The sequence below is a fragment of the Ovis canadensis genome, chromosome 25, assembly GCF_042477335.2.
Source record: "Ovis canadensis isolate MfBH-ARS-UI-01 breed Bighorn chromosome 25, ARS-UI_OviCan_v2, whole genome shotgun sequence".
Taxonomy (NCBI): Eukaryota; Metazoa; Chordata; class Mammalia; order Artiodactyla; family Bovidae; genus Ovis; species Ovis canadensis.
Genome location: NC_091269.1, coordinates 27,850,692 through 27,876,970, shown reverse-complemented (window position 1 = coordinate 27,876,970; position 26,279 = coordinate 27,850,692). Strand labels below are relative to the sequence as shown.

At 38.3% G+C, this 26,279-nt stretch overlaps 1 protein-coding gene across 1 annotated transcript in view; it reads right to left on the bottom strand.

The window, feature by feature from the left end:
* The window catches only part of RYR2 (ryanodine receptor 2), an 809,907-nt gene that overhangs the window by 350,444 nt on the left and 433,184 nt on the right, over positions 1-26,279 (bottom strand). Inside the window, exons 17-18 of the mRNA XM_069571617.1 lie at positions 20,378-20,473; positions 281-399 (exon numbers count right to left, since the gene is read on the bottom strand). Of these exons, the coding sequence (XP_069427718.1) occupies positions 281-399; positions 20,378-20,473 (215 nt within the window). The remainder of the gene's footprint in view (positions 1-280; positions 400-20,377; positions 20,474-26,279) is intronic.

Genomic DNA, 26,279 nt, shown 5'->3' with positions numbered 1-26,279 from the left:
AGCATCAGCAGTAATTTCCACAAACAGAAACACATTCTCTCCAGGTGCCGCTGACCCAGTCACTTTAAACATGACAACAATGTGTCCACTTATTGTCCACAAACTGAGAACTGCTCCATTCTCCCACTGGTGCTATGCATAAGCTCTACACAGTATTATCTGATTGAAATTAAAAAGTGAAAAGCATGGAAAATGACACACCTTTCAAAAATTATCTTTTTAAAGAGTATGTTTGAAATTATTCCAGAATTCATTTCAGGCAATAAAACGGTTCACTCACCTTGTGATTTCTTCCATGCTTGTCTAAAAGTGAGATAATGGATTTTATATGGCCTTCTTTAATAATATTTAGAGCTTCTGGACTTTCTACTAACACACAGTGTAAAACTTCAAGAATACCTAAACAGAAAATAAAGAAAAGGGGGAAAATATGATTAACTAGTGTACAATGATCAGTGACTTTCCTCTTCTCTATGTGTTTATTGAGGTGTTGACTGAATGTAGTATAATTATGTGCTCAATATGTTTGTCTCCGAATATCTGTGATAAGGGACAGCTGGTGTCTGGGAGGCAGGGCTGATAACCAAATATGATAACAAATGAGAACAAGGCAAATATACAGTGTTCAGCTAAGTAAGCAGGTAACTCTGCCTATAGAGAAATGAAAGAAAGTAACATTTAAGCGGGGCCACAGAGAACTCATACATGACCATTTTCCAGATAGGAAACATGGGCTGACTGAAGTCTTGTATGCTGGGCAGAGCTGATGTACCTGAGGTACAAAGCCAGTAGGAGATGGAAGGGGTAGATTATGGCCAGTTTAGGAAGATTTCAGACGCTAAAAGCATAATTCTGCACCAATGCATCTAACCCAGGGAGATCATTACATTCTTCTGGAGATTGTTTCTTGGTTTACAGAACAAGAGAACTATACAAGATTACACAAAAAGAAAAATACTGTATATAAAACCTGAATAAGAATGGTGATATTTTGGGGCATTAGTCATCAGAGAGGACAAAATAGAATATATATTTTCTTATGGTTTAAAACAGAAATAAGAAATAAATCTCATTATCAGAAATTTTAGTGTGAAATTGCAAAGTTAAATGTGTCCATGTGTATTTATACTTTCAAAGCAAGGTTGCCTTGTCAACAGTGAAATGTAGTTCATTTGCAGCAATTAAACATAACATTTAGAACATGTGATCACTGTCTGAGAGCTACCTAGTACTAAGAAGGATCTCAAAGGAACCTTGTAGAAAGGTTTATTCGTTTCAAATGGAGATAACTTTCTCAGAACAGAAATGTAAAGTACTCAGGTGTACAAATTGTATAGAAGTAATTCACTATAATTGTCACAAATGACACTTGATCTGAACCCCAATCCATTACAAGGGCTGTTAATGCTAATTTCTTCACCAATGACTTAATTCTTCAAAATATACAGATGTAAATTCAGTGAAAAAAAAAATACCCCAAAAGGTTAAATTAATTTATGGTGTGGTTCAATATCTGTTGTTGTATCCCAAAAATCCATGCCAGTTGAAAATCAAAGAGACTAGAAAATAATTGTGCAATAGACTAATGGATAAATTAAAGAAGATTTTTATATAAAGTTATGGAAGTTATCTCTGCTATTAAAAAAGTAAGCAATAAAATAAACTTCTTTATTCCAAGCACAAAGAAACTAAAATAACAGAAAGGGAAAAGCATTTTTAATAGATTAGTCATCCTGATGTCATATGTCATTCTGATTTTTTTTGTTTTCTTCCTATTTCATATTACTATAGAGCACACAGCTGCCTATATTTATAAATAAGGTTGTACTGTGTATACACGGCCATTCATTGACAAATCTTCTTGGCACTAAAAGTATGACTCCACAGCAGTGCATCCTAACCAATGGAGCTGAATCACTCTCCTGGATGTTTATAGTGGAAAATGTTTCATAGTCTCCAAAGCATGAGAAATATCAAATAATACAAAGGGTGCCTTTGCACTAAAAAGGCAGAGTTGAGTGGCTACAGCAACAAAGCCTTGTGATCCCAAAGCCTAAAATATTTACTATCTGGCCTTTTACATAAAAAGTTTGCCAATCTCTGATATCAAACGTAATTATTAAGAAAAAACAGGTGGAAGATTTTTTAAAAAATCAATTATTTCTGTAAATAAAAATTCATGAAAGCCAACAGCATTTACATATAGAAGTATATTAGAAAAGATTAAAGACTAAATTTTTGGAAAGAACACCACATATCAAAAATGCAAGAATAGCAATGTGAAAAGAAATCTCTGATTTTTCTCATGTTCAGCCTATTTTAATAGGTTTTCAGAGTTTTGAGTTTTTATCAAAATTTTTTTTTCCAATGGAGCCATATCAGATCCAACAAATAAGCAAACAGTGGAAAAGAACTAACTGCCACTGAGAAATGAAATTTTTCCTGCCATACCAATAAATAAGGATGTCACAGTCATCAGCAATTCCAGCCCTCCAAGATGAGCTGGTGAGCCCTAAGGGCACTCAGGAAGGAGAAGAATATCTGTGATACAACAGCCATCAGGCTGCAGCCACTCCCTAAGGTAAGCCCCAAAGGAGCTCAGGATGTGAAAAACCCAGAGAGGTGAGGTTACATATCAAAGGAATGATTTCATTAGCCCAAACTCTGGCACCTTCCCATATATAGAAAAGCAGTAAATTCCTTAAGTTGGTATATCTGGTTTTCTTTAATTAACAATAATCTTTTAATGTTCAGACTGCCTGCCCTTTATTGTAAAACTTTTATATAACCTGGCTCCTCCCCTTGCTTCCTAGGAGCACTTCTCTCAGAGTTACTCCCAGGCCTGAAGCCCTACAAATTCCCACAAAATAAAACATAACTCAACTTCTAGGTTGTCATTATTTTTTAAGACAAAACCTCTGATTCTTAAAAAGTGGAAGAAAACAGTTTTTAATTTCAACTGTTGGAATAAAATGCAGGTACACTGTTGTTTATATATATATATATATATATAATAAGAAATTCCTAAAGGAAAACAAATTAGAAACACCAAAAGAATAATTTTCAAAAAGCCAACACTAGCAAGACTGACAGCATTATGCGTCTATATAAACCATGCTGATATATGCCTCAAAAGCCTGTGTAAAAAACAAGAGAAACAATGCTTAACATTATAATGGCAATAGTTGACTAAAGATGATTTAACATTTAAATTTTAAATTCACTGAATAAAACCCAGGAATGGCAATACCACATAAAATTTATGGTAAGCTTCTCAAAGAAAAACTTGAAATCTTGGTAGATTATAACAGAATTATCTGAATGAAAGAATTATGAGCATGCTACACAGTGTTTAAAAAAAACACCCAAATAAGACAAAGATTTTATTTTGTAAATTTAATTGAAGAGGAAAAGTTAAAATTTTACCTCCTTTTGCCTCTGTAACTCACCTTGCCCCTTGCAAAGTCTGGATCACGTAGGTCATGTAGTCTCAGAAAGTGGGACTTGCAATAGGAGGAACTGGAGTTTCTCTCACTCACCCTTGTCCTGCTCTTTGCAATCGCCCAGCCCCTGCAAACCTGCTTAATCATGCCTGTCCAGGCCAGGCATCACCCTCCCCATCTTGACCACTGTTCCCGCACGTGCGAAAACCACTTAGCTTAAACCAGCCTTAGTTTAAACCCGTTAGTTTAAAACAACTAGTGTTGCCCACTACAGTCTGTCTATAAAAACTCCGTAATCCCTTTGTTCAAGGCTCAGAGCTTGTAAACTCCTCTGGGCCTGCCGGCGTAATAAACCTGAATTCTCCAACTCTCCGAGTGTGGTGCTTAGCTTCTCCAGTACTGGTTTCTGCAACATTTCTGGAGGCCCCAGTGAGATTCCAACCACGTTGGCCCCTTGAGCATCCCGACTGGTGGCTCGGCCTGGCTGGAGTGAAGGAACCCTGAGACAAACAAGGAGGCGCCCCGCCTGATGGTATTCAGGGTCTGTTTTGGACCAGTGTTCTGTCTTTCCCAACAGCTGTGCCCCAACTGGACTCAGTGGAGGGACAGACCAACTCACCAGGAATGGCCACAGGATAAGGTGAGGCCCTGGGGTCCAAGCAGGATAAGGTGAGTTCCCAAGCAGGAACCTACCCCAACGACTGATCACCTCCTTGGAGCTCACAGGAAGGGAGCATCAGATAGGGAGACCTGGGGACTCAGGAGGAAGGGAGGCATCATGACTGATAACCTCCTTGGGGCTCCCAGGAAGGGTGCAACAGTTAAGGAAACCTGGGGACTCAGGAGAAGGGAGGCATTGTGATAACCTCTGAATGATTGTGAGTGCCTGATTGCTAACTGAATGGAGTGAGAGAATTTTTTCTTTTTGGAAACTGCAAAACCAATTCTTCTTGCATATGCAGTTAAAAACAACTAGCTTGTAAAAAGAGCTGCCCAGGGAAAAGCTTGAAGTTAACCCTTTCCATGTCCTTGAAATACACAGCCAGCTTTGCCTGAGACCTCACCCTTGGGCAAATTAGAACATAAAGTGGCGGGGGGCGGGGGGGAGGAGGGGGGGTGTCAAAGAGATATTTTAAATCTCAAACAGAAAACTGTAAGATCTCTGTCTGTCTGTCTGGGTTTATGTATGTCTTGGTATATGTCTTTTTTCTGATAATATTGTTGAAGTTGTAAATGAGTTCTAATTTACTTGGCCTAAAGAAAAGTAAGCACTTACAAATCAAACAATTCTAAATACAAGAAAAATTAACCTAAATAAATTTCAAATTCAAGTGAATTGGGAAATAGTCAATATTAAATATTAGTATTAATGTTTGTTTGCTGATCTAATAAGAAAGTAGGATGTATGTTTTTAATAAAGAAGATATAAAAAATAAAATTACATTTTATTAAGGGAAAAGAAAGTAGGTCTGACTTACAGGTGGTTGTTACAGAAAATGATTAAAAGGTTTGTGGAAGGTGAACCCTGAAAAAGTTTTGTACATGGTTAGGACTGACCAAGTTTAAAATAAATTTAATTAAGCTTACCTAAATGAGTTTAAAGTAAGCTGGTGCAAAAACCTAAATTCGGCCTTTCTCTCTGTTAAAAGGACATACTTTCTTCAGATGTTGAATGCTTTTAATAATAGATTTAAGTCTTTTTACCTCTTAATTGCTCTGTTCTATATTTACCTTTGAAATCTTTTGTTAACTTTGGCTAAGTAAATAACTATTATTTCACAGTAACTTATATGATCCTACGTGACTGTTATAAACCCTTTTGGTATTTACCGACAAAACGTCCTAAATAACTTGACTTCTAGCTAACTTTGGGATGCTTTAGAGGGCCCCTGAACATCCCAAAGAGCTATTAAGCTATCTGGGTTCACTGAACATGTTAAATTACATGGGAAGTACTGTTAAAGGGGTGAAAAATCTTTTCAGGTTATGCTGTACGGTTGATGTTACTAATATAGATATTCTAAAATTATGTGAAATTCATAGATCTGATGTGCCCTGATAAAATATAGTCACTTATAATTCTAGTTATCATATTAAAGTGTTATGACCAGGTTTCTTTGTCAATTGCAATAGAATCAGATTCTAAACATGCCTTCTATGGTTTTACTCTCATGCCTTTAGAAGAATACTACTAGTTCTTCAAGATTTGTGGAAAAGACGTTCTAAGATTAAACAGATAAACAAATTTTGTTATTAACTGTAAGCTCGTACCAGACTAGAATTTGGTCTTCTTTCTGTTTAGAGAACAAAGTTTTCTTAAAATACAGCTTTCGATAACAGATTATGAATTTCTTTGCCTTTAAGTGATATATATGTTTTTAAAGTCTTTTTGTTTCTTTGGTAAAGTAATAAACATTATTTAAGATTATGGTACATGTAGACAAAGCTCATTCTGCTTCTACAAAAAATAACCCCACATGGTTAGACTTTTGCTATCTTGATGTCCTTAAAACATGGCGATAGTGTGCTCTTAAATCAGGAAATTAAAAATGGATAAACAACAGCTGAAAATCAAAGAGCCAGGGCTATGGGAAATCCAAGACAGCCGCTTGGCTTTTCCCAGCTCCCTGACAGACCTCATTTTTAGTTGATGGGTTAAAGCCTTAACTGGCTACACTGTTAATACCCTCAACAGTGAGTTCTTCAAAAAAAGAAAAAAAAATGTTTCACTAAATATTAAGTTCTAGTTTTGTTAATTAAGGTCTGTGCTTACTAAGACTCACTTGTGAGATAGTTTCTTGTTATGTTATATTGCTAAAAGGTTTAATTACGTTATTAAAAAGAACACTCTTAAGATTGTTTCTAAAGCTTATCTCAGTCTTTGGATAAAGGTCAGATGCTCCATGATGTACAACCAGGAAATTAACACTTGGCTATAATCATTTAATGGAGACAGATGACCTGGGATATACCGGGCTATACTCAATAAAAGTTCTTAACTTAAATTCTTACTTGTGAACTTACTTATGACTGCTAGCTATATTATTTTCTATGTAGCTTGTTTCAGGAGATTATATCTTATGTTACCAAATGTGTGACTGAGCCTTTGATAAAATGCTGATATGCAATTCCATATGAGATCAATAATTATAATAATGTAACTCTAGATATGGGAAGAAGCAACAAGAGGAAATATTTTCCTGGACCAAGAGGTTAGTAAGACAGGTACGATCCAGAGACTTTTGCTACTTACAAGGCCTGGTCTACTGACAACACATTGAGTGGCCTGTCAATGGAATCTTTGTTAGACCTGGGAAAGAGCCTTTCCAGCACCAGAGGACACAATGACCATGAAATGCCCCCAAACATGGTCAAATATGTGGCTATAAAGGGGCCCTGCTGACTGGAAGTTAGCCCTTGCCAGCTACCTCTACAAAGATTAAGTCATGACCACTACAAGATGCTGACCTTCAACACCCCCTTGAAAGGAGTTCAGGGTGGAGACAAGAAATAAGGCACTGTGTGCTCTGGGAAAATCCAGAAAAACAGGCCCTCAGATAGTCAGATGTTTTCAGGTAAAGATTTGTATGAGTCCAAATTCTTGCATCTTCTCATACCTAGAGAAACACTAATATCGCAAACCAATGTCTGGACTGGTTCTCCTAGCTAGCACCTCAGCAGCTTTCCTAGGTCTATTAATCTTTGGGCAATATATCTTTAACTTTCTTGATAAGTTTGTTTCTCCAAGTACTAGTATGACAAGAATATCCCCCAGCCAACACCTAGACAGTGCTAGAACAAGCTGTCTTATTCTGTGGGCTCTCACTGCCCTCCGTAAATGAACCCCAAGGTCCTCAGGCTATTCTCCCTTTGAGATCTTATATGGGAGACCACCCCCAGTGATTAAAAATGCTCAAGGGAGACCACCAACAACTAGCTGACCTGGAGATGTTCTAACACCTCCAGGCATTGGGAGAAGCCTTCCACCATATTGCCCATTCCACTGGGCAACTGGGTTCACCCCCTATCAACCAGGAGATGAGGTATGGTTAAAGACGGGAAAAAGGAAATACTTCAGCCAGATTGGACAGGCCCTCACACAGTCATCCTGACAACCCCTACTGCTGATAAAGTTACAGATGTCATCCCTCAGATCCACCACACCAGAGTCAAGAAGGCAGCGACTTCCTGTGATGAGGACACCTGGAAAGCAGTTCAGGACCCCCAAAACCTCCTCAAGGGCTGGTTCCAAAAACAATGACCCTCACCCATGAAGGATGCTGAGCCCTGCTCTAGTCGCTCTGGGAGCTGACTAGTCAATGCACCACAGAAGCTTAAGGATTCTACAGCCTTGCTCCAGCCACACTCCAGCAGCTGGCTGGTCAGCACATGGTGGAAGCTTGAGGATCCGGCTATCAAAATATCAATGGATCATAAAAAGGAGACAGGAACTAGCAAACTCCTGGGGTAACTGGAACAATATCTGGAGCTGAACACTGTGACTTCTCCCTTTAGCCAGTCCTCTCTTCATGTTCTTTGTGGCAGTCTTGTTTGGCCCTGTATTCTCAATGCAGTTACCCAGTTCACAACCTCTCGGATTGAATCCATAAAGTTACAAATGGTAATAGCTCAATACAGCCCCCTAAACGAAGGGGAGCTCTGAATATCCTACCAAAACATGAGATGATGCTTTATACAACAAGTGACAGAAGCATCAAGAGCAGGGAATGAAGAAGGATAGTTAAAATTTTACCTCCTTTTGCCTCTGTAACTCACCTTGCCCCTTGCCAAGTCTGGATCACGTAGGTCATGTAGTCTCAAAGTCAGGATTTGCAATCCTAGGAACTGGAGTTTATCTCACTCACCCTTGCCCTGCTCTTTGCAACCGCCCAGCCCCTGCAAACCTGCTTAATCATGCCTGTCCAGGTCAGGCATTCCCCTGCCCATCGTGACCACTGTTCCTGCGCACACAAGACCCCTTAGTTTAAACCAGCCTAGTAATAGCTAGTGCTGCCCACTACAGTCTGTCTATAAAAACTCTGTAACCCCTTTGTTCAGGGCTCAGAGCTTGGAGTGTTACTCCTCTGGGTCTGCCTGAGTTCTCCAACTCTCTGAGTGTGGTGCTTGGTTTCTTGAGTACTGGTTTCTGCAACATAATGACTTTTATAGAAATGACTTGTGAAGTTTCTAATAATGACACAGAAATGTATAATATAAACTTTCAAGAGTAGATACAAAACTGGATATATATTAGGATTACAACTATGTAAAGTATATTTATTGGTATAATAATACATATATTTCAAAAAATATCAGAAGTTATCCCATCAGGATGTTAGTGCGAGTTATTGCTGGAGTATGTACAACTCAGTTTGAACTGGCAAGTCCACTTCTATGTGGATTTTGTTCACTAAATATGCACTACAGTGGTACATGATCCAAGGCTGATGTAATCTGTGGATGTGGAACTGCACATACAGAGCCAATTGTAAAGTTGCACGTGGATTTTCAATAGCACAGATAGTCGGCAACCGGGAGCCCCATGATGTTCAAGGGTCAACTGTTTTTCTCTTCCAAAATCTTGTCCACTCAATGAAAGGAGCACACAAAACTTTTAAAGGAGAAAATATTTCAAGGTTCTGGTTCAAGGTAGTGACGTTGGCGTGCCTGGTGTGCTGCAGTCCATGGGGTCGCAAAGAGTCGGACATGACTGAGCGACTGAACTGAAAGACTGAAAGTGACATTGGAAGATCCTGAACTCACCTCCTCCCAAGAACACACTACATCCACACGTATATACGGAACAGTTTCATTTTAAAGGAACTAAAAAACTGAGTGAATCCTATATATCAGGCAAACGCACACACACAAAAACCAGCCTTGAATCAGGTGTGAAAGGCTTTTACCCGATCTTGCTATAAACCCTACTCCCAGAACCATTTGCCTTAAAATGTTTATGGCTGTAACTTCCTGAATTGTTTATATCCTCATGAGCAAGAAAAATCTTTGAGGATGTAACGAAGTGTCTGGAAAGAACTTAATGATATTGGAAGCGTCCACGTGCTGGGATGGGGGAACATGCTCCTCACAGTTTGCTTTTTATCATGAGACTTACATGCTTCTTACTTGGCTTCTAAAACTATGAGAGCTCCATCTGGGATCAAACTTAACTGTCCTACTTTCTGATCATGGCTCATGCCGAGGGCTTTCCAGGATTGAACCAAATTTGTTGAGGGTCTGCATGGAAAAACTGGAAATAAGCCACAGAGTAGAAGTCTTGTATTTGGTCTAACTTTACCTACCAGGAGGAATCTAATCAGGAGATTTTACCTTGTGCCAAGCAGGCACAAGGCCACTGGTGAACTTTCACCAGTCTATTTCAGAGAGGAGTGAAAAGAATCAGACTGGTAGCCACATCAACACAGAAGGCCCTTGGGATCAGTTGTGAGAAATAATACATGCCAAGTTTTTAGAACAGGGCTTGGATCCAAGTATTGTTATATTTTATGGTTGTAACAAAATAACATAAAAGACAAATAAAGTGAAATAAAAAGGACCAGTAAGGAAACATTATAAACTATGTTTCACTTTAAACAGAGGATAAAAATTTAAAAAATAGGAAAAGGTAGAGAAATGCTGAATGTACAACTCTGATTAGAAGAAAATTTCAGGAAAAAATAAAAACCCATTGATCAGCAGCAACACAGAAAAGCTCATGTATAAATCAACTATACTTCAATAAAATTAAAAATAAAAGGTGAAACTTCATTTTTGTCCATGGCAATGGGACAGAAGTTCAGTATCCAAGAGAACTAGAAACCAATCCTGTAAAATGTAGAGATCACTGTGATTTTGTTTTTAATAAGCAATTTTTATTAAGTAAGTCCTTCCTGGATTATCCAGCTATTCCAGGAAAAGATTTCCTCTTTCATTTCTCTAGTTAACCAGGATTCTGTAGAGTAGATGAGTGCTCAGTCGTTCAGCTGTGTCCAACTCTTTGTGGTCCCCTGGACTGTAGCCCACCAGGCTCCTCCATCCATGGGATTCTCCAGGCAAGAATACCGCCATTTCCTCCTCCAAGGGGACTTCCAGATCCAGGGACTGAACCCATGTCTCCTATGTCTCCTGCATTGGCAGGCAGATTCTTTACCACTGTGCCACCTGGGAAGCCCGGATTTTGTGGAATGCCACCCTAAAAGACTACATGCAGGGAGAAACAAAATCAGCAAAAGGAGTGAACACTCCCATCTTCATACCAACTATGGAGACTCTAAGGAGGCAGGATGGAAACCTGAATTCTAGGAACTTCCCAAAAAACTCCTGGGAGACAAAGGCTCTCTTGATTTGGTGGAGATAGCAGCTGCAGCCTAGATGGAGACCAGCCACCGAGGACAGGTGGGACAAGTATTAATATAAGGCTGCTGTAAGACAACTGCTTGCCCTTGGCTGAAAAATGGGTAGCAGCAGCCCAGGTGGCTGGAGCCAGTATAATTTTAGGAGAGTACTAGAATCCTCCAAGGACAGGGAAGTGACCATAACAGGTGCCAACTGACCACCCGCCCTTGGGAATTTGCCCTTTCACATGCTCCTCATCTAAAGTTTTAGGTGGCTGGTTAGTTAGAGGCTAGGGAGACCACTTCTGTACATATGCTCCTTTCTGAGCTGTAAAGACCTGGCATACAAAAGCCTTCTTTCTATAAAAGCTCCTAAAGTCAGGAACAAGACAAGGGTGCCCATTCTCAACAATACTATTCAACATAGTTTTGGAAGTTTTAGCCACAGCAATCAGAGAAGAAAAATAACTAAAAGGAATCCAGATTGAAAAAGAAGTAAAACTCTCACTGTTCCTCACATAGATCTCACATAGAGGATCCTCACATAGATTCCTCACACAGAGGATCTCACATGATCCTCTACATAGAAAACCCTAAAGACTCCACCATAAAACTACTAGAGCTAATCAATAAATATAGTAAAGTTGCAGGATATAAAATTAACACACAGAAATCCCTTGCATTCCTATAAACTAACAATGAGAAAACAGAAAGAGAAATTAAGGAAACAATTCCATTCACCACTGCAACAAAAAGAATAAAATAATTAGGAATAAATCTACCTAAAGAAACAAAAGACCTATATATAGAAAACTATAACACACTGATGAAAGAAATCAAAGATGACACAAATAGATGGAGAAATATACCATGTCCATGAATCGAAAGACTCAATATAGTAAAAATGAGTAAAGTACCCAAAACAATCTATAGATTCAATGCAATCCCTATCAAGCCACCAATGGTATTTTTCACAGAATTAGAACAAATAATTCCACAATCTGTATGGAAATACAAAAAGCCTCGAATAGAGGAAGCAATCCTGAGAAAGCAGAATGGAACTGGAGGAATCGACCTGCCTGACTTCAGAATATACTACAAAGCTACAGTCATCAAGACAGTATGATATTGGCACAAAGACAGAAATATAGCTCAATGGAACAAAATAGAAAGCCCAGAGATAAATCTACACACCTATGGACACCTTATCTTTGACACAGGAGGCAAGAATATACAATGGAGAAAAGACAATCTCTTTAAAAAGTGGTGCTGGAAAAACTGGTCAAACAGTGATCTGTAAAAGAGTAAAACTAGAACACTTTCTAACATCTTACACAAAAATAAACTCAAAATGGATTAAAGATCTAAATGTAAAACCAGAAACTGTAAAACTCCTAGGTGAAAACACAGGCAAAACACTCTCTGACATAAATCACAGCAGGATCCACTATGACCCACCTCCCAGAGTAATGGAAATAAAAGCGAAAATAAACAAATGGGACCTAATTAAACTTAAAAGCTTTTGCACAATGAAGGAAACTATAAGCAAGGTGAAAGGACAGCCTTCAGAATGGGAGAAAATAATAGCAAATGAAGCAACTGACAAAGAATTAATCTCAAAAATATACAAGCAACTCCTGCAGCTCAATTCCAGAAAAATAAGCAACCCAATAAAAAATGGGCCAAAGAACTAAACAGACATTTCTCCAAAGAAGACATACAGATGGCTAACAAACACATGAAAAGATGCTCAACATCACTCACCGTCAGAGAAATGCAAATCAAAACCACAATGAGGTACTATCTCATACCAGTCAGAATGGCTGCTATCTAAAAGTCAACAAACAAAAAATGCTGGAGAGGGTGTGGAGAAATGGGAACCCTCTAACACTGTTGGTGGGAATGCAAACTAGTACAGCCACTATGGAGTAGAGTGTGGAGATTCCTTAAAAAACTGGAAATAAAACTCCCTTCAGTTCAGTTCAGTTCAGTTTCTAAGTCGTATCCGACTCTTTGCGACCTTATGAATCACAGCACACCAGGCCTCCCTGTCCATCACCAACTCCAAGAGTTCACTCAAACTCACGTCCATCGAGTCAGTGATGCCATCCAGCCATCTCATCCTCTGTCGTCCCCTTCTCCTCCTGCCCCCAATCCCTCCCAGCATCAGGGTCTTTTCCAATGAGTCAACTCTTTGCATGAGGTGGCCAGAAGAGTTTCAGCTTCAGCATCAATCCTTCCAATGATGACCCAACAATCCCACTGCTGGGCATACACACTGAGGAAACCAGAAGTGAAAGAGACACGTGTACCCCAATGTTCATCGCAGCACTGTTTACAATAGCTAGGACATGGAAGTGACCTAGATGTCCATTCGGAGAAGGCAATAGCAACCCACTCCAGTACTCTTGCTTGGAAAATCCCATGGACGGAGGAACCTGGTAGGCTGCAGTCCATGGGGTCGCTAAGAGTCGGACACGACTGAGCGACTTCACTTTCCCTTTTCACTTTCACGCATTGGAGAAGGAGGAAATGGCAACCCACTCCAATGTTCTTGCCTGGAGAATCCCAGCGACGGTGGAGCCTGGTGGGCTGCCGTCTATGGGGTCACACAGAGTTGAACACCACTAAAGTGATTTAGCAACAGCAACAGCAGATGTCCATTGGCAGACAAATGGATAAGAAAGCTGTGGTTCACATACAGAATGGAATATTACTCAGCTATTAGAAAGAATGCATTTGAATCAGTTGTAATGAGGTGGATGAAACTAGAGCCTATTATACAGAGTGAAGTAAGTCAGAAAGAAAAACACCAATATAGTATATTAATGCATATATATGCAATTTAGAAAGATGATAACAATGACCCTATATGTGAGGCAGCAAAAGAGACACAGATATAAAGAACAGACTTTTAGACTCTGTGGGAGAAGGCAAGAGTAGGATGATTTGAGAAAACAGCATTGAAACATGTATATTACCATATGTGAAATCGATGACCAGTCCAAGATCGATGCATGAAACAGGGCACTCAAACACTGTGCACTGGGACAACCCTGAGGGATGGGATGAGGAGGGAGGTGGGAAAGGGGTTCAGGGTGGGGAAACATGTACACCCATGGCTGATTCATGTCAATGTATGGCAAAAACCACTACAATATTGTAAATTAATTAAACCCCAATTAAATAAATAAAATTTTTTTTAAAAGCCAGGCATGCTCTCAGCCTAGTCACTTTCAGTTTTCCTTCACACTTTAATGCCTACTGTTAGAAATAAGCTATGCGGTTAAACAGTTAAGTATGAAAATGATTATAAAATAAATTCTAAGTGGCAAAGTGGTAATTTTTCTCAAATATGAGACAGTTGAAGATTTATGTTTCAAGAACTATTTTCTAGAAAAGTAGTTTGCCATCAGTCCCATACATGGGCTTGTAGAAAGGCATTCTGAAATAGGATAAAGATTGTGGATAACCCAGCAACTTGAATCATGTTTGCATTCAGAAAATAATGTTCTTGTTCATTTGGACTTGACTTTGGGAGAATTCTTTTTGGATTTATCACATTCAAAATACAGGGAGCCCTCCAAATCCAGACTCCCCATTCTCTTCCCTCTTTTTCCTTTCCAGTTACAACTTAATGCTTTACTACATACTGTAGGCTGTATACTGATTATTTTAGTGTCATTCAAAAATTACTAATTTTTGACAAGAGTCTTAGCTAACTATCAAATTAGTAATCTTTAACTTCTAAAACATGATTTCAAACATTTACAGTGACTATCTTTGAAAAATATAGTTTTTGTTCCCCTATATTTAGTGACCCATCAGCATTAAACATCATTTACATATCTTGATGACCCCAAGATCATTATTAAAAACATCAATCACTGTAATGTGCTCTAGGTGAAATCTCTGGATGCAAATAGATGATTACCGTGTGGTGTTACAGAGTCAAACATGTATTGACCCCAATAACTATCATAGAAGATTTTCTTTAAAAGGTCTCCAATATCACCGTGATTCTGATTCAGTGTTTCTTATATGGTTCAGGTACATGATCTCCTGGGTTTAACATATGTGACTTTCTGCAAAATCAAAAGCTTTCAATCAAGAGCTAAAGACACCTTTTCTATGGCTATCTCCTAGAAGATGGTCTCTTTCTCTGGTATCACTGGTGCTGCTTGGATTGCTAGTATCACTTTAGAAGGTTAGTTATATCTATGTCCCTAATACTGGATCTCATACAATATCCTGTGAGCCCATATTCTTTCTAACTCAACTGATTATACCTAAGTAGATATTAAGGTAGAGGACTTTCCTAAACACAATCTTCTGTGACAAATTATTCCAGTAGCTACAAAGCTTTTCCTTTGAAAAATGACTGGTTTATGCTCTGTAAGAAATAGCTGTGAAATCTTTGGACGCTTTAAATTGTCCTGTTTCCAGGTAACAAAAACTGCACTGTATGTTAGTGCAAAGCTCTGGAAATTCAGGACCACTCTCAGCCCCTTATTCTGCTTAAACCCAGAAGCAACACCATTCACGGCACTTGCTAAGTATAGGAGGAATTAGCAGGAATCCAGAAGAAGCCCACTTTGATCCCTGCAAAACTATCTGGGGGAAGTGACTATATCAAAAATAAGAAAAAAACAGTCAGCCTCCTGACCAGCTGATTGTTCTTAACCACCTTCTGAAAAAGCATCTTAAGGACTGAAAAAAATTCTACAGTCTAAAGGAACACCCAGCCTGAGTGGATTACATCAACTCAATCAACAGTATTTTTTATACAAATCTTTTGTCTTTTCAATTAAATTTGGCCCAGGCACAGAATCACACATGAAGTTTGTGACATTGTCTAATTTATTCCCCCACACCCCACCAAAAAAATTCATAGTGGATATTCTTATAAACTGATTAGACAGTCTAATAAGGCTTTATGCAGTGGTGACATTGGTCAACTTTAGATAATGCAGAACATTAAAAAAAAAGAAGAAAAAAGCTGCCTATTTCTATCATACAATGAAATAGCAGTTGCCTGGGTAGTGGATGCTGCCCTGGTCAGACTCTCACCTTCTCCATTTGGTGAACGCTGCCCGACTTCCAACTGCCAGAGTCTGCATTTCTTTGTTTTAAGGTTTGCTCTGACTCCAGCAGCAGCTAGAGCAGCCCTACAGTTAACGTCCTCAGGAGAGAGCACCACTCAACTACAGAAGACAAACTGGTTACAAATACTCCAATTCCCTCGCCTCTCAGGTGGGATAATTTTAATGTAGGTGTTTGCAGAATTCCTCCTCACACCAGAAAAATAAAAGCTTCAAGTACCCATGGGTGTAACTTGCTTTATCAACATACCCTCTCTACCTGTCTCACGTCCACTCAAATTGCAAATAAACTTGCCTTTCAATCCTTGTCTCAAGGTCTACTTCTGGTGGAACATAAACTAAGGTAAGCTTTTTTCATTAACACATCCTCTTACTGACTCTTCTCAAGACTTCACAGCTTTCTACTTAATTGCACACAAGTTTATTTTGAGTTTTGTCCACTGCCCTGTCCTGAAGGCAACTGAGAGCTGTCAGACCCCCAGCTCTGCTCTGCTGCTCATACTCTGATACAGAAGCTACTAACACAGTTGGGAGACTGACAAGCAGCAGAGCATGTGTGTTCAGCAATCCCAGATAGAGAAAATCTGATGCTTGTGGAAGCACTCAGTAAACAATACGGCATGACTGAAATATATTTATATTATTTCTGTGTGAGCACACACATATATATGCTGAGACTTATTGTTACTGTCTATTTTAAAAACTGAGCAACGTTCTGCTTCCTCTGGGGGGGGGGGGGCAGGGAAGCATTTACTGAAACTTGTACTGTACTCTCTACAGTAGGGAAACTTGTTTTGTGAAAATTATTTTAGATACGTAAAAAATAGGAGGCTATCAGGCATAGTGAACATATTAATATTTCAAGCCTGATATGAGGGAGCTGGTTTTCATCTTGGCTATAAAGTTAATTCTAGAATTTCAAAGCAGTCATTTCAAGGTTTTGTGCCTCAATTTTCTTCCTCCAAAGTGAGAATGTGAGGGGAAGCATTCTCTAAGGACCCTTCCTACTCCTGACTTTCAATCTGCCTTCTCTGAGCACAAGGCTTCTATTTGAAGCGGAAATATCTGCTACTAGCAGCTGGATTGGGAAATGATCATATCAGGTAGGGATGTGCAGCCAATAGATCTGTGCCTTTAACTGACTGAACTGAATACTAAACAGTGGACTCTGTGTGGCTGAGCTTGAAACCATATACCAGCCTCGGTGTCGCTGTTCTCTGAAGTAAAAAGGCCTTTGCTTTAGTCTCTCAGGCATCCATTAAGTCTTAAAAGAGTTAATGATTACGAATCAAGTAGTATTTGTCTGTAACTAATGTATACTTGAATGCATTTTTAAGGTTAACTTAATATATGTCCTAAAAAGAGATTGTATTTTTTCCACCTCTGCTATTCAGCAGACCCTCACCAGCCATCCACTTCATACATGAAGTGTACAGGTCAATCCCAATCTCCACTCCATCCCCCGCACAGCTGCTTGGTGTCCATACATTTGTTCTCTACATCTGTGTCTCTACTTCTGCTTTGCAGTAATAGATTCACCAGCAAGAGTCAAATTCATAAAAGCACATTGGTAAATGTCAGGAGCCAGAGGCTAGGGGTGGGGTGGAGAGGGGAGATGGGGAGCTAAGTGTTTAATGCGGCAGAATTTCAGCTTAGGAAGGTGAAAAATTTGGGAGATGAATAATGGTGAGAGTTTCACCATTTGTATGAACTTAATGCCACTGAATTGTACAGTAAAATATGGTTAAAACTGTATATTATGTGACTTTTATCATAGTAAAAAATAACATTAATAAAAGAGTTAATGATTCTGAAATGTGAAGATGTAAAAATTAAAAAAAGAATAGCACTGAATTGGGAAACTGGTAACACTTTAGACTACAAACCCTTCACATGGCTGAATCACCAAACTCCCAGGTCCCAAAAGATATAGATAAAGACCTGACATGCATTCTTAAGTTGTTTGTACAGGAAGCAGACACCAACCAGATGAAAACTGCAGACCACAAGCACACAGACTCTACCCTGTTTTAAACTAGAAGGTTGATGATGCTGGAAACTTCCCCTTGATGCCAACCAATCTGACAGCTGTGCACGAGCTGATCATGCACCCTGCAGCTCCGACCCCCACTTTTTTTGATGGCTTCGCTGAAAGCCATCACACTCATGCTTTGGAGTGTGAGCTGCCCATTCCACCAGCCTGGCATCCTGCAATAAATGCTGCACTTTCCTTCAACACAACCCAGTGTCAGTAGACTGGCTTTACTGTGGGAGGACAAGTGGACCCAAGCTTTGTTTGTTAACAAGGTCAAAGGATGCTCTGCTTTGTTTTTTCCTTCTCTTTCTGCTCTTTCCCTTTGAGTTTTTTTTTGCTTTTTTTCTTTTTGCTGTGCATATTTTAAAAAAGTGAAGCAACGTATAGAACCCATACTTCATCCGGAAGGTTGCTCTGTTCCTTTCTCTTTCTAGATACTCCCTGGGCCAGTGAAAGAGACCAGCATACTCTTTTTTGTATACACGGGAACTTGCCTACAACTCTAGATGCTTTGAATCAAGAATTTATCCATTTTTGCAATCCCTGCCATCATCTTACTACTATCTGATCACTTCCCCATAGTAGCTATTCAGTTTTTCCATAATGAATATATTCTATATTGATTCATAGTCATCTCACTCACACTGCGGTACCCTGAAAATCTTTGTCTCATAATTATTACACCTTTTTTGTACTCTCAACAATCTGCCTTTTTATTTTTGTCACCCAATGATCCAGCAATGCCTTAGAACTCAAGTGTTACTCAAATTTCTCTTACATTAGATTTCTAAGTTATTCAGTCTTAAACTCTGAAATTCTGTTCTCTGACTTAAAACCAAACTGCTTTGATCACAACCATCTGCACTTCTCTCTCGATAGTCATTCAATTCCAACAAACATGTCCCTGAATGGGTCTCTATCATGCACAGTCATGGCATTATTTCTGTATTGATAAGTATTTTCTTCAGTGAATTTAAACATTTATCACTCATTCAACAAATGCTATAAAGTACCTACTAGGTGCCAGACAGTACGGTGGATGCAAAGAACACAAAGATGAATAAAACTGAGCCCCTGACTTGAAGGAGTTCACCACTAGTATAGGCAATGGAGAGGAAAAATAAGTAACAGAAATAGGCATTAGTACTAGAGAAGAGCAACTAAGGGAATACTATGTGAACTGATGTAGGAGCAATAGACTCAGCTTGGCATGTCCTTGAGACAAACTGCTGTGCCACAGAATGCATGGGTACATCTCCACAACATCAATACAAAAGTAGCATTCTTGTTAGATACAGACATATCTGATTTTATGGTCTTTAACTATTTTACAATGATGCAGACTTTTATTTGTATTTACTAAATCCCTTTAAAATAAATTACTGTGACTGAATCTCACAAATACACTGAATGAAAAAAACAAGACACAAAAATTTACTCTGCATGATTTCAGTTACATAGCATTCAAAAATTGGCAGAATAAATCTATGACAGTAATACTTAGGTGCTGGAGCAGAGGAGTGGATGAGTGGAAGAAGGCTCCAGGGTATGTTTCTGATAGGTGATAATATTCTGTTTGGTAACAGGTTGTTACACAAATATATCCTATATGTGAAAATGAACTGATCTGCATACTTATACTTACAAACTTTTCTATAGAAATTTCAATAAAAAGTAAAGGGAATGAAGACTTGGAATAGCACAGGTTAAAATGCTAACAGTAAATATATCTGGTTGATAGGAACATGATTAACCTTTGAAACAACATTTCTGTGCTTTTGTATCTTCCAACTTAGTAACAATAATCACATCTTATGATTTGACTCTGAATAAAAATACTATTATTTAAAAAATTAAAAAATAAACTATTTTCCTATAGGATTTGGAAAACCATTTTCCCCTAAATCTGTCCACATAATTACTTAAAGAAAAACTAAAAATGAGAATTCCAAACCAATGTATTTTTTCAAATTAAATTCACTTAAACTAAGAAACAAAAACACTCCACCCAAACAGATCTTTTTATCTGTAGAGTATTGTAAGGTGCTACGTTGGAAAAGGAAATGGGAACCCACTCCAATATTCTTGCCTGGAGAATTACATGGACAGAGGAGCCTGGCAGGCTAGAGTCCACAGGGTCACAAGAGTTGGACACCACTTAATGACTCAACCACCAATGCAATAGTATATTAGGAAGAACTGGTTTGAAAAATAATGGGGATTCTGGCACTTCAGTGGCTTTCTGAACTTCATTCTTTTATAAATGTAAATGAAGAAGATACTCTTACATTGCTTTTCAGAAATAATTAATGAAAATACCAATGATTTCAGCCATCAGTAAAAATTTTAACCTAGTAACAGGATAACGTTTAAATTGCATTGAATCTGTTTTTATGTCTTAAAGGACATAAAATAGAAACAAAGGAATATTATATCATACAAAGGAGATACTGGAAAACATACCAGAAGAAGCTTCCAGTCTTTCCAGTCGGCTGATTAACCAGTCAAGGGAGCCAGAAAATTGAGCACAGTTTTTACGATTTCCTCTAATTAATGCCGCTGCAAAAGAAAAAGCAGATTTTACAGTTGTGTGATTTTCTAATTTGAAACCAAATTAAGCCCATAGTAGGCACAAATATTGGATCAAAAACACAATACATTAATTTTATACCAAAAACACATACAAATACACACACACACATATATATCATATACACATAAAATTGAACTGATATTTATTAATGGGGACTGCAAAAACACTGCTTATTAGGAGAAATACATTTTTGAGAAAGTAACATTTCATATTTCAAGTAATAATGAAGGGAAACGGAAAAGCTAGTGTCCTGGGATTTTCCTCAGTTCAGTTCAGTTCAGTTCATTTGCTCAGTCGTGTCCGACCCCATGAATTTTCCTCACTTGGGTTCTAATGCTTATTGCTTTTAATTAGCTGTGAGACTATATCATTTAATTTCCCTAGAGTTCAATTTTCTCACCTGTATAATAGAGACATTAAGAGAACATCAGTTTTTCTGAAAATGTAGCACAAGATACTAGGAGATACAACAGGTAAGTGTAACAAACATACAAAGATGCATCAGCAAATTGTTATAGGAAAAAACAGGGTGTGAGGGCAGATGGCTAATGAGTTTGAAAACCTTCCCCGCCGCCCCAGTATCTCTTCTTTCCATTTACAGATTCACAATGCATATGAAAGATTCTAGAAACTAATCTCTGCAGTAAAGTTACCTATTTCAACCTTTTTTTTTTTAAACCTAGTAGTGTTTTCAACACCTCTTGAACCAAAGAACCCATTTTATCTGAAATGCCTATGTTACCTTTATGATATCTTTCAACCTAACTGATATACTCAATTTAAAACTCACGTTTCTAAATCATTCAGTTATTTCAAAGCAAATATGGTAAATATTTTATGTAAATTCTACTCTTATGCCCATAAGATTGTTCAGAAACTGTATAACTGCTTAAAAATGGCAAATGACATTTTTATATAATATATTTAATGTGAAAAATATGTTCCTTTAAGGAAAAAAATCACAATTTTAAAATCTGGTAGTGCCAGGAGGTAGTTTAAAGAACTGAAGTTTGAGAATGCCACCTGTTCATCTCCTTGTTAAGAGCAACAGGGCTCAATGAAACTAAAACACTACCTTCATATTTCCTCTTTCTTCCTCCCAAAAGCTGTTACCTGGACTGAGAGGAAGAAAAGCAATAATGACACAAAAGACAAGAAGGCTTAGGTTTGTTCAACTACATAAGAAAAGCTCTTTTGTGAATGGAGCCCACATAACATTTGTACAAATATTATAAGGTAATGCATTCAATTACTTAGGCTTTCCTCCAGCTCTGGAACCAATAAGAGCCAGTAACCAGGTACACACACACACGCATACACATAAAATGATAAGTGCCAGGGACAAGAGTGTTGAGGATGAGGTGTGGTAAAGGAGTCTGACATGCTCAGTGGGACTTCCACTTTTAGCCTGTAAGAATATCTTTTCCTAACCAAGAACAATAGCAACTGACAGAAAGTATATGGTGAAGAGTTTGAATCTTTATAAAGTGTCATTTGCTTAATATTTAACCCCTCCTTTAATTCTGTCTCAGGCTGTTAAAATTAAAGATATCAACAATTTTCTAGAGGTCAAAAGTGAGAGATAAGGTAATTCTTGAAGAAACTAGGACTTCTCTAGTGGTCCAGTGGTGAAACTCCGTGCTCCCAACACAAGGGGCATGGGTTCAACCCCTGGACAGGGAAGACCCCACATGTTGCAGCAAAGAAAAAACAACAAAAAAAGCGAATAATGCACAAATAAGCCCTCTTAATAACCCATGGAATATTTAAGAAAATCATACGGTAAGCCACTGAGAAAAATGTCATTAAAGTTACTACAAATGAAGATGGTATATGAACTATGCTATCAGACAACAACGTTAATGAAATTAGTAGAAAAGCAGAAACAAAAATGATCCGCCCAAAATCAGAAATAAAAAACAAACATAAAACTTGAAATTAGTAAGAAAAGCAGGAACAAAAATAAAACCTACATAAAAGCTTAAAATTTTTCCAAAATAATACTTTTAATCAATGAGGGAATCAATACCATAATTTTAGAATCTAGCAAATATCAAAAATAGGCACTGCCTTACATAACCAAAAGTAGATGGTCAAAACTGTACTCAAGTTTTTCTTTTATTTTTTATAAACATTCTAATTGTAAGAAAAAGAAATGCAAAAAAGTGAATGATTGTCTGAGGAGGCCTTACAAATAGCTGAGAAAAGAAGAGAAGCTAAAGACAAAGGAGACAAGGAAAGATATACCTATCTGAATGCAGAGTTCCAAAGAATAGCAAGGAGAGATAAGAAAGTTCCTCGGTGATCAATGCAAACAAATAGAGGAAAACAACTGAATGGGAAACACTAGAGATCTCTTCAAAAAAATTAGAGATACCAAGGGAACCTTTTATGCAAAGAGGGACACAATAAAGCACAGAAATGGTACAGACTCACAGAAGCAGAAGATATTAAGAAGAGGTGGCAAGAATACACAGAAGAACTGTATCAAAAAGATCTTCCTGACCCAGATAACCATGCTGGTGTGATCACTCACCTAAAGCCAGACATCCTGAATGTGAAGTCATGTGGGCCATAGGAAACATCACTACGAACAAAGCTAGTGAAGGTGATGGAATTCCAGTGGAGCTATTTCAGATCCTAAAAGATGATGCTGTGAAAGTGATGCATTCAATATGCCAGCAAATTTGGAAAACTCAGCAGTGGCCGCAGGACTGGAAAAAGTCAGTTTTCATTCCAATCCCAAAGAAAGGCAATTCAAAAGAATGTTCAAACTACCGCACAATTGCACTCATCTCAAACACTAGCAAAGAAATGCTCAAAATTCTCCGTGGCAGGCTTCAACAGTACACAAACTGTGAATCTCCAGATGTTCAAGCTGGATTTAGAAAAGGCAGAGGAACCAGAGAGCAAATTGCCAATATAGGCTGGATCATTAAAAAAGCAAGAGAGTTCCAGAAAAACATCTGCTTCTGCATCACTGACTACGCCAAAGCCTTTGACTGTGTGGATCACAACAAACTGTGGAAAATTCTTCAAGAGATGGGAATACCAGACCACTTGACCTGCCTCTTGAGAAACCTGTATGCAGGTCAAGAAGCAACACTTAGAACTGAATAGGAACAACAGACTGGTTCCAAATCAGGAAAGGAGTATGTCAAGTTTGTATATTGTCACCCTGCTAATTTAACTTATATGCAGAGTACATCATGAGAAATGCCAGGCTGGATGGAGCACAAGCTGGAATCAAGATTTCTGGGAGAAATATCAATAACCTCAGATATGCAGATGACACCATCTTTATGACAGAAAGCGAAGAACTAAAGAGCCTCTTGATGAAATTGAAACAGGAGACTAAAAAAGTTGGCTTAAAATTCAACATTCAAAAAACTAAGATCATGGCATCTGGTCCCATAGCTTCATGACAAATAGATGAGGAAACAATGGAAACAGTGGCAAACTTTATTTTGGGGGGCTCTACAATCACTGCAGATGGGGACTGTAGTCATGAAATTCAAAGACGCTTGCTCCTTGGAAGAAAACTTATGAACAATCTAGACAGTATATTAAAAAGCAGAGACACTACTTTGCCAACAAAAGTCCATCTAGTCAAAGCTATGGTTTTTCCAGTAGTCATGTATGGATGTGAGTGTTGGACTATAAAGAAAGCTGAGCACTGAAGAATTGATGCTTTTGAACTGTGGTGCTGGAGAAGACTCTTGAGAGTCCCTTGGACTGCAAGGAGATCAAACCAGTCAACAGTAAAGGAAATCAGTCCTGAATATTCATTGGAAGGACTGATGCTGAAGCTGAAGTTCCAATACTTTTAGGCCACCTGATGCGAAGAGCTGACTCATTTGAAAAGACCCTGACGCTGGAAAAGACTGAATGCAGGAGAAGGGGATGACAGAGGATTAGATGCTATCACCAACTCGATGGACATGAGTTTGAGTAAGCTCCAGGAGCTGATGGTGGACAGGGAGGTCTGGCGTGCTGCAGTCCGTGAGGTCACAAAGATTCTGACGTGACTGAGTGACTGAGCAGAGTTGCTATTAACAGAGTGAAAAATGTTAACTAAACATTCCTTCCAAAATATTCAAAGAGAATATAAAAAATAAGTAGAACAGAAAAAAGAAAAGAAATAGAGCAATAAAAGTAGACATTAATAAATTAGAAATAGTAGAAGAGATCTATGTAATAAACTGAAAAAACAGGACTGATCAACACTGTTAAGGATCCCTCCCTTTAAATATAAGCTAAATGCCAACAACTTTAATCAAGAAAAAAAAAAAGGACATAATTAAGAAGAACAGGAATCATACACAGCCACTTATTGCTGTACTGAAATTTTTAAACATTTAGGAAAAAGGATGACTTCTAAATATTTTTTTCATGAAAACTGAACCAAACAAGAAAATCTAAATAGAATTAACAAAAAATGAGTAATATTGAAAAGTATGTTAAAGTCAAAAACATTTATTCTAAATTCAGGAAACAAGTCATTGCTATGTTAAACTGTTCCAAAGTAAAGAAACTAAGAAAACTCTTCTAATACATTTTATCAAGACAGTATAACTTTGCTATCTACACCTAATAAAGAGAGCATGCATATCAGAAAACTAAAGGAAACTCTTGGTTATGAATACAGATCCCCAAATCTTATACAAGGAGGCAATTTATAAATCACTATCAGCAATGCATTCAGTTCACTTCAGTCGCTCTTTGCGACCCCATGGACTGCAGCACGCCAGGCTTCCCTGTCCATCACCAATTCCCAGAGTTTACTCAACGTCATGTCCATCAAGACAGCGATGCCATTTAATCATCTCATCCTCTGTCGTCCCTTTCTCCTCCTACCCTCAATCTTTAGCAGCATCAGGGTCTTCAAATGAGTCAGATCTTTGCATCAGGTGGCCAAAGTATTGGAACTTCAGCTTCAGTTATTGAAGGATTCAGGATTGATTTCCTTTACCAACGATAGGTTTGATCTCCTTGCAGTCCAAGGGACTTTCAGGAGTCTTCTCCAACACCACAGTTTAAAAGCACCAATTCTTCAGTGCTCAGCTTTCTTTATAGTTCAACACTCACATCTATTGGAAAAACCACAGCTTTGACTAGATGGCCCTTTGTTGGCAAAGTAATGTCTCTGCTTTCGAATATGCTGTTTAGGTTGGTCATAAGTTTTCTTCCAAGGAGCAAGCATCTTTGAATTTCATGATTGCAGTCACCATCTTCACTGATTTTGAAGCCCCCAAAAATAAAGTCTGTCACTGTCTCCACTGTTTCCCCATCTATTTGCCATGAAGTAAAGGGACCAGATGCCATGATGTTAGTTTTTCTGAATGTTGAGTTTTAACCCAACTTTTTCACTCTCCTCTTTAATTTCATCAAGAGGCTCTTCTGTTCTTCTTCACTTTCTGCTATAAGGGTGGTGTCATCTGCATTTCTGAGGTTATTGAGATTCCTCCCGGCAATCTTGATTCCAGCTTATGCTTCATCCAGCCCAGTGTGTCTCTTGATGTACTCTGCATATAAGTTAAATAAGCAGGGTGGCAATATACAGCCTTGATGTACTTCTTTTCCTATTTGGAACCAGTCTGTTGTTCCATGTCCAGTTCTAACTGTTGCTTCCTGACCTGCATACAGATTTCTCAGGAGGCAGGTCAGGTGGTCTGGTATTCCTATCTTTTTAAGAATTTCCCACAGTTTGTTGTGGGTTCATTACTCCAATGAGAGAGAAATATGCTAGAATAAGTCAAAGGTGAAACATAT